Source organism: Saccopteryx leptura, chromosome X (assembly GCF_036850995.1).
Source record: "Saccopteryx leptura isolate mSacLep1 chromosome X, mSacLep1_pri_phased_curated, whole genome shotgun sequence".
Lineage (NCBI taxonomy): Eukaryota > Metazoa > Chordata > Mammalia > Chiroptera > Emballonuridae > Saccopteryx > Saccopteryx leptura.
In genome coordinates, this window is record NC_089516.1 from 133079635 (window position 1) to 133094113 (window position 14479).

At 39.1% G+C, this 14479-nt stretch overlaps 1 protein-coding gene and 1 non-coding gene across 2 annotated transcripts; both read right to left on the bottom strand.

The window, feature by feature from the left end:
• Positions 1-1180: 1180 nt before the first annotated feature.
• On the bottom strand, positions 1181-6501 carry RBMX (RNA binding motif protein X-linked). The gene is made up of 9 exons (XM_066356149.1): positions 6346-6501; positions 5127-5255; positions 4817-4923; positions 3760-3931; positions 3136-3288; positions 2547-2661; positions 2327-2452; positions 2168-2250; positions 1181-1499 (listed from the first exon to the last, which is right to left on the bottom strand). The coding sequence occupies exons 2-9, from the start codon at positions 5233-5235 to the stop codon at positions 1189-1191; spliced, it is 1176 nt and encodes a 391-aa protein (XP_066212246.1). The 5' UTR covers positions 5236-5255; positions 6346-6501; the 3' UTR covers positions 1181-1188.
• LOC136386628 (small nucleolar RNA SNORD61) lies at positions 5006-5075 on the bottom strand. Its single transcript, XR_010747992.1, has one exon. It is a non-coding gene; the product is annotated as a small nucleolar RNA SNORD61 (small nucleolar RNA).
• Positions 6502-14479: the final 7978 nt, after the last annotated feature.

Consider the following 14479-nt stretch of genomic DNA (forward strand, 5'->3'; position numbering starts at 1 on the left):
GTTTAAAGGTCTTCATCAAAAATACTTAAAAAAGTTACCCCCTCCCAAGCCCCAGGTGGCTATTGGTAAATAACAGCTGTATTAAGGCCTTTAAGTGTCATACATGCTTTATAAAAAAAAAAAAATCCAAGAGTTGAATTTGGAGGACTTCTAATATGCTACAGAACACTTTGCTTTTCCAATTTTTTTTTAATCTAGAAAGCATTTCCACTGCCATGATGTACAGTATGTTTCACTGTACTATGAGGAAGTGTTCAATTTCGACTTAGACGGAAAAACTAGTTTGCTTTGCTTACCATCTTTGCTGTTTCACAGGCATTTGATGCTTTAAATCTGATGTGGAATGCTGATAGAGTCACTTTTTAGAAGTCATAAGCCTTTGAGAAGTTGGAGATAACTTCATTGCTTATCTATTTTCTCCTTTGCAATCAAGCTGTTCCTTAAAAGTGAGACACTACAGAGTTGCAAAAATTTGAAACAGTAAGAGCAAGCACCGTTTGCAGCTTCATGGTTGGTTTTGGCCAAACTTTTTATTTAGTATTCTGTAGTTGCTTAACACACACTTAAATGATCTTATTGGGGGAGGGAGAAAGGGGAGGTTCTTGTAGATTCCCAAGGAAATGTCAGAAAGGCAAAATATGGCCAGCACTATCCATTTGGTTTGGGTTTACTGGGTGAACAGTACTTTCTTTACATAAGCATCTGATCTCAGGTTTTTCATACTGGGAACATTTGAGATTTCAGTTTGAAGACAGTATGATATCCTAAGAGCTAAGAGTAGCATACCCCAACCACCCTCTACTAGATAGCTTGTTTATATAGGCAGAGGGATTCATCTCTCCATTTTAGATGGTTAGATGTTTGTATATCTTAGAATTTCTTGCCTCGTTTACTGGGAAAAAAATTAGGAAGTGGCCTTCACTTAATTTTACTTGGAAAATTACAACACTAGACACATCAATCCTTACCACATTTAACATTTGCTTGTTGAAAGCAATGTCATGAGATTAAACATGATTTACTTTTCCCCTCACAAGAACATAAAAATTATGGAAAGGGAACTTAACAGGAAATTTAAAAAAGGTAACACAATTTTCTCTTTTTAGTAGTCCTTGGGTAGTTATGACAGAATAGGTTCCACTTTTTGTTTGTTTCTTTGAACAGGGATTTTGGTCCAAAGTTTTGTTTTTAATATCTGCTTCTGCCTCCCCCTCTATCAGATCGGCTTCCTCCACGGCCACCACCCCTTGGTGCTCCGCGGCTTGAACTGCTGTAGGAATCACGTGGAGGAGGGTACCCCCTTTCCATAGAAGGAGGAAGCCCTCTTTCTTGTCTGCCAACCCGATCACGACCACTTGAGTAGAGATCACTTCGGCTGCTTGAGTAACTGTCTCGACTTCCACCATATCCGTCACGTGAGCTGCTGTAATCATCATAGCGACTGCTTCCACCATAAGATGGCGGGGGCCCTCGTGTGGGTGGAGCACTACGTGAGTTACCTGCAGGGTCAATGGTCAGGTAATATGGCAACACTATAAATTGTATATAGACAACATTTAAATCTGAATTTACAGAATTTCTGTATTAAATGTTTACTTTCTGAACTGGGAGGTTTTAAACTCTGCCATTGCTGGCCATTAACAGGGATTTGCTCATTGCTGAGATATGGAAATGGATGGGTTTTAATGTTTGTTTGAAAAGACTGAAGACGGTGTGTGTTTCAAGAGGATATTCCAGACAGCTTGTTATTTTATAGTAGACACTCAGCCACTTTCCAGTGATAAGTTGCAATTTTGAACTGTTGACTTTCCTTCATATTGGAATGGTAAACATTTGATGATGTTAATAAAATTTTTAAACTGTATTTTCACTGTTGGGGGAAAACACATAAGGCTGCCAATTTAAGCAAGCAAAATCCCCTCCAAAGCAAGCAAACAGCCTCAAAACAACAACAAAAAACCAGCCCCCCCCCCCCCAAACACATAAGAACAAACTTAGAAAAAAACAAAAGCCCCTCAAAAAACTAGGAAAAGCCCAGCTGGTAGTTACCCCCTTAAAAGCAAGCAAACATCCCTTTAAAAGCAAGCACCACACAGCCTAGTTAACTGGCTCATGAACCTAAAAACTCAAGCTAGTGATAATCACAAGATACTAAACCATATCTTACCATAACTGTCATATGAATCTCTGTAGGAACCACCACTTGGATGATCTGAATAGTCACGATCACGACCATAGCCATCTCTATCACTAAATTAAAGAGAAAAACTTGTAAGTCCCAGAGCATCAAGTTTTTCGGCAAAACCATGGAGGCAAAGTCATTTACCTATAGCCTCTTGATGGATAGTCATCACGTGAACTGGAATGACCATAATCACGGTAAGTATAATCTCTTGGTGGTGGTGCATAATCTCTTGTATCACGAGAACTTGGGTAATCTCTGCTTGAATAGCTATAAAAAAAGTAACTTGGTTTATACTTTTGATGAGCTCTTCCATTCAACTCTAACTATTAATGAGACAAAGGCTACTACATTCTTCTGTTACCTGTCTTTAGCAGAATATCCATCATCTCTTGGGGACAAATAAACATCTCTACGAGATGGCAGGGGTTCCCTTCGAGGTGGACCTCCATAGCTATCTCTTCCACGTGATACAGGAGCTTAAGGAAAAACAACCATTATTAAAATATACCCAAAGAACCCTAGTATGGTAACTCAATTGATTTGAGTGTCATCCTGATTCACCAACAGTTAGGGTTCGATCCCTTGGGTAAGGGTACATAGAACCAATCAATGATTGCATAGATAAATGAAACAACAAATTGATGTTTTCCACTCTAAGTCAATTAAAAAAAATAAGAAGTTAAAAAAATATACACTAAAAAAAATTAAACTGAGTTTACAGTCTGGCAGTGACAATTAGTAATTTAATAACATATGACATGGAAATAAATCAAGATATTTTGTTCTCTAAAACTTTCTAGTCATATCTAAAGTCTTTTCAGTGCTCATTTTCTGCATGTACCTAGATCATATTGGAGTCCACAAAGTAATTTTAAACATCACATTTAGCATTTACACCTCAATCTTTTGGTTACGGTGGTCGGATAGATGATCTTAAATGCAACCTTTACCTCTTCCTCCCATCCCACTGCTGCTGCGAACTGGTCCTGAAGGAACAGATCTTTTAGGAGGAGGACCCCCACTTCTTGGTGGCGGTCCTCTTTTTACTGGAAGTGGTCCCCTGGAAGAACTCATGTTAAAATTCATGGAATAGCCACCATCATCTACATTAGAAAAGAAAAGAAAAAGATGTTAATACTTAAGAATCAAGAAAAGATTATAAAAGTTCTTTGATCAATAATATTCTAGCTGGAAAATCTTCAGTTTTCACTCATACAAACTCAAACATGTCTATATAGACTAGTAAAATAAAACTAAAGGGTGGTCAAGTTACTTCAAAGAAAACTAAAAAAATTAATTTTCATATGCCTATCAAAACTTTTCTGCAAGTGTTTTTTCCTACAGAGTCAACTACCTTAAGAATAGTATATTTCCATCATTTAAAAACACAATGTAATTTAACTTAGAATGGGATGCCCTGTCTGTTTTCAAGCCATTATCACTTTAATAGATGAGCATGTGTTCTAAATTTCAAAAGCCAGTGCTTTTAAACAAAGACATAACCAAAGTACACATGATGTGAGTTCGCAGTTCCTAACTTAATCACCAAACCTGAGGTTAACCCAAGATATTACCTATGTGCCCTCCACGTGAGGGAGGTCCCCTGGTGCCCCCACTTCCTCCTCTGCCGCCTCTAAGTCCTCTTGGAGGGCCTCTGCTTCTTGGAGGTGGAGGTGGTCCACGTCTACCACTTTCAAATGATGGTTTAGTGGCTTGTTCTACCTTTATGGCTTTTCCATCTAAGGACTTAATATAATATCAAAGTGGTTAATCACACCAACATTTAAAAAGAACTTGCAGCCTGACCTGTGGTAGCGCAATGGACAAAGCCATTGATTTGGAATGCTGAGGTCGCCAGTTTGAAACCCCAGGCTTGCCTGGCCAAGGCACATATAAACAGCTACTACTGGGACTTGCTGCTCCCTCCCACTCTAAAATCACTAAAAATCTACAACAAATAAATAAATAAACAAACACATAAATAAAACTTGCAGATTCGCTGCACACTGTGACACCCACGTCCTTCAAAATGTAATTACAGGTAAATTTCACTTACTAATGAGTCTAAGAAAAACAACACAGCTCTGGCCAGGTAGTTCAGTTGGTTAAAGCACCATCCCAATACACAATGTTGCGAGTTCAATCCCCAGTCAGGGCACATACAAGAATCAACCAATGAATGTATAAGTGGAAAAAAATTGACATGTCTCTCTCTAAAATCAATAAATAAAAAATTTTTTAAAAAGGAAAAAGAAATACAAATATAGCCAGTTTTTCTTTTTCATTTACTTAAAATGCTTACTAGTCTTTAAGACTTATACTGGCAATTTGAACCAAATGGTGAATTCACTGCGTTACTGGTGGGTAGTATTTTAAAACAAAGCCAGTCGTCAACTTATCAAAACAGTTTATAATTCCCAGACAAAATAAATATCACATAATATTCTAAACTGAAAGACTCTTGTTAAAATATAATCAGCAAATTTGGTTTTAAAATTACAAAGAGCTATCATCACAGGGTCCTGAAAAGGTATACACTCAAAAAATTCAAGATGTGCCATAGACCAGACTTGGCTAACACTGCGCTCTATCACACACTACGAAATCCTATCGGCATGCAGAAAATCTCACCTTTCCATTCATGTCTCTCGCTGCATCCTTAGCATCTGCTGGGCTTTCAAAGGTGACAAAAGCAAATCCTCTCGATTTGTTGGTTTCACGATCTTTCATCAAGAGTACTGAAAAGTAATTTCCAGGGGGAGAATGTATTACTGTTATTCCAATTAGAATGAACTAAGAAAAGTAAATATTTGAAAAAGAAAGCTCAGAACTTCTTAGAGGACAAAATACATTATCATCTCAATGATCACTGCAATAAATTCATCACAGCTTCCCTTTTGAATTACGAAGTAGCCCTACATATACTTTCAGATAAACTCACCTTCCACTATTCGTCCATATTTACCAAATACTGCTTCAAGGGCTTTCTCATTTGTTTCTGTATTGAGGCCACCAATGAAGAGCTTTCCTGGGCGATCGGCTTCAACCATTTTTCCGCTCTGGTGAGAATCTATTGAAAAATATAGTTATTATATCCCTGAGAAAAGTTCCTCAAGTTTATCAAATACATATATTTATCGGGGAGCATTATTCTCGTTTTACTGAAATCATTATTCCTTAATAACTAAAGACACCAAGAGCGATCTTTTATAAGCCTCAGTAGAAAACTCAAATTACTAAATTAGGCCATAGCGCAATTTCCATTACACTGGTTAAAAGGAGCAATTTAACTTATGGCTCTACCCTTAATCCACCTTGGCAGTTTTAGTCAAATAACGGCCACTCAACATTTGAGCAAGTTTTAGTTTTAATCCCAGGTTTGTATCCTTTTAAAGATACAATTACATCCTAACTATCCCAAAGACTATTGACTCAAGGTGACAGAACAAACCAAGTCCTTAACACCAAGCCGTCTTCCAAAAACTTTGTATCTATACTCATTAGGATTTGTTAGTGTATTAAGAATTTCAAAGTTTCAGCCAAGTTATGCCTTCCCTTCAGTAGCCGCTGGCCCGCCGAAAAGGTAACAAAAACTTTAAAAAGCATCAATATCATTTCATAGCAGATAACGGAACGTGAAGTCGCGCACTGGAACACTCAACATTCCATGACTGCAGCAGAACCCAATTAAAAACCGCGTGGAAAACACAAAATGGCGACACTTGGACTCAGCCCAGACCAACCGACACCGTCCGCGGGGCAGTAACTTTTCCCAACAACAGTAGCTGGGAAAATTCCAAGGGCTTCCTCCCCAAGGCCGCAATCAGCTAGAACCCCGCGGAAAGTGCACGTGCCCATGCCCAGCGCCCGAACCATCCGGTGCAAGGACCGCGACGGTGCGGTCTCTCCTTGTCCCGCTCCAGTCACCGTCCCGACCTCCGCCGCCACCACCGCGGGCGAGAGCCAAACTTTCTCGACGCTTCCAACCAAACGGATATCCTACATCTGTTTCCCTCTGACACTCTCAGCTTTATCTATATAGGTCGACACCTATGGGTTCTTAAAATGGCGCCCGCCAGCCCCATCTCCTGGGAGATAATCCCAAATTCTAACGTGGCAAGTGTGTCCGGAAAAAAGGGCGAAGGGAAGGATACACTTACCGGAGGGGCGATGACGACTTCAAGCTGCTACAAAGTAGCCGACAGGGGATTCCCAGTCGCTCGGGACGAGGGAGCGCCGCGAGGTTCGAAAACGGAGGAGTGAACCCGTTGGAACGACTGCGCAACGAGGGCGAACAAAGGAGACAGCAAACTTTATACTGCCCGGGAACGAGGCTGAAGAACCCGGATGAAAACGGAGCTTAGAATTTGAAACGCAACGGGTGGGGAAGTAGTTCCCAGTCTCCCCAATGGCTGTCTTTTCTGCCATTCACCCTTAGCTCCTCCTATTTCCGGGCCCTCAGTTTATAGGCCCGCGCCGATTTCTAACAGTTTTCCCAGCCCCCACCCGTGCTCCATAAAAGCGCGTTTTTGCTTTCCGCTGAAATGATTCACAAGCTGCGTTTAATGAAGAACTTTAATTGCGTGTTCTAGTGAATTGGGCACGATGCTAAACTTGAACACCCCTTAACTCATTTAATTCTCAAGAATAGTGTGTGAGGGTAGGTGATCCTACTATGTCAATTTTGCAGAAATTGAAAACAAGTTTAGATTATAAAGTATATATTTTCCCAAAATATTTTTAGCAAAAATTTTCTGGGGTAGTGAACACACAATACAGTACACAGGTGATTTGTTATAGAATTTTACACCTGAAACCCATACAACTTTATTATCCAATGTCACCACAAATAAATTCAATACATTTCTTTTCAATAAAAAAAATTAAAAAATTTATAGTGTATGGATAAAATTCTGACAAATAGAAATCAGGTGGGGGAAAATCATACAAAACAACAGCAGATAAACAACACATAAATGGCAGGCTCTGGGCTTGGCCATGAAAATATAACCCAGAACAAGCGAGGCAAGGGCAAGGGACTTCCCTGGGTAAGGAACCAGATTTAACAAATAAAAATACAGGTCGCCCACTTAAGTTTCAGGTTTAGATAATTTTTTTAGTGTAATTATGCCCCAGTATCATATGCAAAAAAAAAAAAAGAACACTTATTTATTGTTTTCCTGAATTTCAAATTTAACTAAGAATTCTGTATTTTATATGCCAATCCTACGGGGGGAATTACAAAGATTAAAAATTTTCTAATTTCTTTAAAAACTAAATTTTAAAAAAGTTAAATAAATAAAACAATTGTATGTTGTGATTCGGTCCAAGGAGGAAGTAAACTAGATATTTCGATGGACAATCTTTGGGGAGACCAGATTTTATTTAGTCATTAGGGAAGGACTATCTGAAGTGGTTGGTGTCTTTGAAGATCAAATCTGAAAAGAAAATATAAACCAGCCATGGGAATGCTGGGGGGAAAGTTTTTCAGGAAAAGAAGAGAGCCCTAAGCACAAAGTGGGGTTAAGAGTTTGCACGTATCAAGGGACAGAAAGAGATCCCCGGTGACAGAAATTGAAGGGTCATAAAATGAGGGCGTCAAGGTAGGCAGAACCTTTTAAACCAATAAAAGATTGCGGGTGACCTGTGGTGGCGCAGTGGATAAAGCATTGACCTGGAATGCTGAGGTTGCAGATTCGAAACCCTAGGCTTGCCTGGTCAAGGCACATATGGGAGTTGATACTTCCTGCTTCTCCCCCCTTCCGTCTTGCTTCTCTCTAGAATGAATAAATAAAATATAAAATGAATAAATAAAGGTCTTAAGAAAAAAGAAAGAAAGAAAAATTGCCTCTGCATACCCAGATGAACCCCAGAAAAGTCCCATCCTCTGGGACTACAGGACCTTGCCTAAGTTCTGAGTCTGAACCAGGCCTCCACTAGTATAGGGCAGTCCATCTACAACAGATGTCCCCTGGGTCTCAACAAGGAAATGTACATCTCTGTTAGATCTCTCTTGTCTTTGCAGGTACTGCCTAGGAATTTGGGGGAAGGAGGAGGAGAGTGTTCTAGACTTGGGGACAACACTTACAGGGACCAGGAATAGAGGGGAGAGGAGGGATAGATGGCTAGTTGATGCAATTGGAAGTCATTATGGCTGTAGCATAGAGTAGGGACAAACTTGACAAAGAAGCTGAAGAGGGAGACAGAGGGCCCACTGACTAGATCTGGGGTGGGGGAGAGCTTTATTAAGAGAAGGAGCAAGGTAATCAGATTTCATCTCAAAGCGATCATGGTGGCTGCAGTATGAAGACTGTACTGGGGGAAGGAGACTCAGGAAACAGGGTATAGCTTATGTAATCCAGGAGAAAGGAGATGTGAGTGGGATGAGTGTGAGGGACTCTGATCAATCTACAGTCTGATAAGCAGGTCTCACACTAATCTCTAAATCCTATTCCTCCTCCTCATAGATAGTCTAGATTTTCCCCTTTATTTCTTTTTTTCTTTGGATTATCATTAAATATAGTTACATTTTCTCTTTACTATAATTATTCCCTTGACATTCTTTCTCTCCAGATGCCATCTCAATGACTGACTGATAAGACTGAGTCAAGCAATATTACTTTTACTTTGCCACTAGTTATACTTGAAATATAATCAGTGCTCACCAAATGTTGGCTGAATGACTTGCAAGTTCTTTTTATCCTCCATGATACTTAGTATGAGCTGCATAACTAGTAAATTAAATATTAAAACTGATGGTTTTGTCTTTATCCTTATTTACCTGCAAAGGGCTCTCTCTCTCTCTCTCTCTCTCTCTCTCTCTCTCTAACTAAAAAAAAAAAAAAAAAAAAACAAAAAAAAAAAAAAAATAAAATAAAACAAAAAAAAACCCCAAAAAACAATAATAAAACAAAACAAAAACATTTCATGGTATTAAAGACTTGCACCAGTTAAATGATTAAGAAATTACCTTCAATCATCACCTAGGGATATCTCTGAACAAGTAAATTGAAGCTCTCCTGTCACTCTGCATCTAGTTATGCCTGTTTTCCAAACCAGAGAAAGATATCTTGCCAACATTTTTCTAAAAATGTGTGTTATCTGGTATGAAGCAAGAAGGAAAAAGAGGCCCTGGCCGGTTGGCTCAGTGGTGGAGCGTTGGCCTGGCGTGCAGAGGTCCCGGGTTCGATTCCCAGCCAGGGCACACAGGAGAGGCACCCATCTGCCTCTCCACCCCTCCCCCTCTCCTTCCTCTCTGTCTCTCTCTTCCCCTTCTGCAGCCAAGGCTCCATGGGAGCAAGGATGGCCCAGGCGCTGGGGATGGCTCCTTGGCCTCTGCCCCAGGCGCTAGAGTGGCTCTGGTCGTGGCAGAGCGACGCCCCAGAGGGGCAGAGCATCGCCCCCTGGTGGGCAGAGCGTTGCCTCCTGGTGGGCGTGCCGGGTGGATCCCGGTCGGGCGCATGCGGGAGTCTGTCTGACTGTCTCTTCCCATTTCCAGCTTCAGAAAAATAAAAAATAAAAAAAAAGGAAAAAGAGAGAAAAGAGTTTTATGTAATTAAAGATTGGGAGACTTTCCAAACCACTTTAAGTAGCTGCTGTCCAGAAGATAGCCTATTAGCCTACTTAGCTACAAGCAAGGAATAAAAACTTTTTAATGAGCATATGGTTCTGATATCTATATAGGAACTGGCTGAATGAACAAAAATATAATCCTACTGTATCTTTCTCCATAATGAGGGAGATGGTGTGTTTTAACCAAATTTAATACTCAATTAAAAGGAACCTGCTTGATTGTGGTGGTGCAGCAGATAAATCCTTGAACTGGAATACTGAAGTTGCTATTTTGAAACCCTTGGCTTGCCTGGTCAAGGCATGTATGAGACGCAACCATCATGAGTTGATACTTCCCCCTCCTTCCTACCACCTCTCTCCTCTCTCTAAAACAAATAAATAATTTTTATTTTAAAAAAAGGAACCTAAGTATGCCTTAGGAAATATGTCAAAGAGGGGGTGAGACAGAGAGCTATTTAAAGGGGAAAATTCTGGATTCATATCACACTTATTATTCCAAAATAAATTCCAGCTCAAATATTTAAATGTAACAAGTAGATATTAGAAGAATGGGTAGCTGCATTTATAATCTTGTTCTGAGGACCATCTATCCATTCATTCATTTAGCAAATATTTGGTTAGTGTCTGTTATGCGCCAACAGTTTTAGGTGCTGGGAATAAATACATTATGGCATAGAGTCCAGTCAGATGTCACAAAGAAGCTGGAGAGGGAGGCAGAGGGCCTACTGACTAGATCAGAAGGCAATGGGGAGAGAAACATTTTTTAAGAAGCAAGGTAATCAGTTTTCATCTTAAAGAGATCATGGTGGTTGCAGTATCAGACTATATTGGGGAAGGAGGGGCAGTGAACAAAAACACACAAGCCCCTGCCTACCTGAATCCAACATTTTGGTGAGGAAAGGATAGACAATAAACAATAAACCAAATAAATAAATTATAAACTATATTTAAAGATAAAAAATACTATGAAAGAAATAGAGTCCTGGCTGAATAGCTCAGTTGGTTAGAGCATCATTCTAATATGCAAAGGTTGCAGGTTTGATCCCTGGTCAAAGCACATACAGGAACAGATCCACTTTTCTGTCTCCCTCCCTTCCTCTTTCTCTAAAATCAATATATATATTTTAAATAGAGCATAGTAAGTAGCAGGATTCTGGAGTGCAGAAGTGGAAGCATGCAAAATTAAATGGACTGATCAAAGTTGGCCTCTTACATTAAGAAGGTAAAATTGAAGCAATGATAGACTAGGGAGTAAGTCACGTGAATACCTGGAGGAAGACCATGCCAGGAGGACTGAAGCATGTCTTTTACCTGCCTTATTCTAACAACAGCTGGTAGGCCAGTATGGCTGTAACTGGGTGAAAGAATTCAAGAGTAGTAAGATATAAGGCTCTTAAGTAGCAGAGAGGTCAGATCACAAAAGTCTTTTTAGATCAAAAACTTTGCTTTTGTCTAGGAATAAAAATAATTCTCCCTCTATATTTCTAGGTTCTTGTCCAAGAGCTCTCTGTAATAAAAGACAGATTAACATGAGGAAAACAGAAGTTTAATAACATGTATATCCTGTATACATGGGAGAGACATGGGAAAACTGAGTAATTCCCCAAAATGACTCAAGCTATTACCTTAAATACCATCTTCAGCTAAAGACAAAAGAAGATTGGGAGAGGAGAGAGAGTTATGGAAATTAATCAGGAAAATCACAGTAAATAGGACATGGTTGTTATACAGACCTAAATTCTGGCCTTCTACAGTAATAACAGTTTCCAGAGATTTGGTAATGCTCCTCCTGTTACATAGAGAAAGATACTCTTACAAATGGAGATTTATCTTATAAATATAAATGTTTCTAACAAAAAGATAATTTCTATTGAGGTTTCAGAGTTTTTCTTGTGTCTGCTGCTTTGTAAAAACCATCAGCCCTGTCCAAGTAGCTGAGTTGGTTAGAGTGTCATTGTGCAGTTTGATATGCCAATGGTGTGGTTTTAATCCCCAGTCAGGGCACATACAAGAATCAACAAATGAATGCATGAATGTGTGGAAGAACAACTTGATTTTTTTTTCTTTCTCTCTCCCTTTTTCTCTTTCTCTAAAATCAATAAATAAGTTAATTAAAAAAACCCATTAGTTTAAAATAATCCTTATACCAAAGTGACTTATTTCTTGGCAAATTCTGATCCCTGTCACTTTTTACTGTGATTGAAGTTAGGAGGAGCCACTGGAAGGCCTTGAGCAGAGGAGTGACGTATCTGTCTTACCTCGTAACAGAATCACTTTGGCTGCTGAGTCCAGAATACACTGTAGGCAGCAAGGGTGAAAGCAGGTAGACCAATCAAAATATAATTGTAATATTGACTTGAATTAAACGGATAGCAGTGAAAGTGGTTAAAAGTTATCAGATTCTAGACATACTTTGAAGCAAGAGTCAAAAGAACTTCTTATCACAAAATCCAGATGGCATGAATGAATCCACTGATTCATTTGACTATGAAAGCATTTCTTTTCATTGCTTTGATAGCTCATTCTTCTCAAATGCATCTTTAAATATTAGTTTCTTCAGTCTTATTGCCAGATCCTCTTTTATTTTATTCTATTCTCACTCTCAGGTATATCTCATTCATTCCCAGGGTATCTACCACAGTAAATAACCCTATGACTCCTATGTCAAATCTCTCCTTTGAACTTCTCAATGAACATATCATACTTCCTGTCTGATATTATCAGTTGACTGGTTCAAACACATGAACTCATTGCCTTGTCAGTATTTATTGGGTACCTATTATGTGTTAATCACTATTACAGGGACTGGTATACATTGGTTGAATAAAACAGACTTGGCCCCTGCCTTCATGAAGGTAACAAGGAAGGCTGTGTGAGATAATAAACAATAAAACAAAATTTAAAAATAGTGAAAACTGCCTAACCGGTAGTGGCACAGTAGATAGAGTGTAGACCTTAAACTCTGAGGTCCCTGGTTCAAAATCCCAAGTTTGCCTGCTTGAGTGTGGGCTCAGTGGCTTGGGCGTGGGCTTATCGGCTTGAGTGAAGGATCATCGACATGATCCCAAGGTCACTGGCTTGAGCAAGGGGTCACTTGCCCTGCTAGAGTCCCCCAGTCAAGGTACATATGAGAAAGCAATCAATGAACAACTAAAGTGAAGCAACTACGAGTTAATACTTCTCTTCTTTTTCCTCCCTCCATCTCTTTCTTTCTAAAAACAATTGTGAAAACTGCTCTGAAGAAAACAAGTTGCTGTAATAGACAATAACAAAAAAGTATGTTTGTGGAATTGGAGGGAACCTACTTACAATAGTCAGAAAATATCTCTCTGAAAGTGACATGGAATTGAGAATTCAGGAATGAGAAGTAACCACCCATGGAAAGAACTGTGGGATAGACATTCTAGATAATAGCAACAGCAATGCAAAGGCTCTGCTGAAGAAAATAATTTATTGTATTTCAAGAACTTAAATGAAGCTGTTAAGGCTGGAATAGAGTGATTTAGGGAAAATAATGACAAGTGATCTAGTTTGGCAGGTTGAGAAGGTGTCAGATCATTCAAAACCCTGTAAATCATGACAAGGATGTTGGGGGTTTATGCTAAGAACAATGGGAAACCACTGAAGTGCTTTAATACAGGAGAAAAACTTGAGCTGTTTTGTATTTTTGAATGCAGTTTGGTAGCGATGTGGCCAATGAGTTATAAAGTAGTAGCAAGCATGAAAGCTGAAAAACTGTTCAGGAGTTTAAGGCAGTATTCTGAATGAGATATGACATGGCTTGGGCTAGGATTGTGGAGATGCTGTGAAAAAGGAGAAAAGTGGGTAGATCAGAAAGATAGTTAGGAAGTTGAAATGAAGCAAAATAGCCTAGGAACTGGACCCTTGCATGGGAACGCATGGTTTGAAGCTCAGCTCTGCCACTTCCTAGCTGTGTGAATTTGGAAAAACCTTTAATTTCTCTATGCCTCAGTATCCTGATTTACAAAGTGAAGGTAATAATAATACTTATGGGAAGTGTCAGTATTAAATGTGTTATTATATACAACATAGCACATTTATAACATTTCCTAGAGCATAGTAAGCATTACATTTAGTGGTAGCCATTATATTAATAATGGATGGGCTATGGTGAGTGAAGGAATCAATGGTGACACCAGGTTTCTAGCATGAGTTACTGGTTGTCTTTTTGAGACAACAGGGAGCCAAACTTCAGTCTTGGGTGAAACAGCTAATTTACTTTCTCCATGTCGAGTGGGAAAAGTTACACAATAGAGCAGAATAAGTGCACTATACTATATATAGTATAGTATATATATCTATAGTGACTATAGATCTCAAGTGAGACCACAGATCTCAAATGATATTTCAAAATTGTCTAGTAATTTGAATTCATATCCTTTGAACAATTCACTCTCTTACCTTCTTTCTAACTTCTGCAATAGCTTTTTTTTAACGTTTCCACTTTTCTCTAATGTCTTACCCCAGTACCACATCCTTCTTGCTCCCACATTTTCAATACTTGACCCCAACTCTTATTTCATAAACAAAACATGTCATTAGCTAAGAACTTCCTGATCATCTGGTTACCAAACATAAGTATCTATCCATCCTATCTTCCTTTTCTTCTGCTACATAAGATAGTGGTTCCCAAAATATAGTTAACTCCCCAGAATAACAGCATAGGCTCTGCCTGGGAATTTGGTAGAAATGGAAATTTTC

What these genes read in the sequence shown, in the direction of transcription:
- RBMX (XM_066356149.1), bottom strand. Translation starts at nt 5,235, where the DNA reads ATGGTTGAAGCCGATCGCCCAGGAAAGCTCTTCATTGGTGGCCTCAAT. An exon ending in CTCACGTGGAGGGCACATAG is followed by an intron (nt 3,289 to 3,759) that starts GTAATATCTTGG and finishes TTTCTAATGTAG; the next exon opens with ATGATGGTGGCTATTCCATG. An exon ending in GGATATTCTGCTAAAGACAG is followed by an intron (nt 2,453 to 2,546) that starts GTAACAGAAGAA and finishes CTTTTTTTATAG; the next exon opens with CTATTCAAGCAGAGATTACC.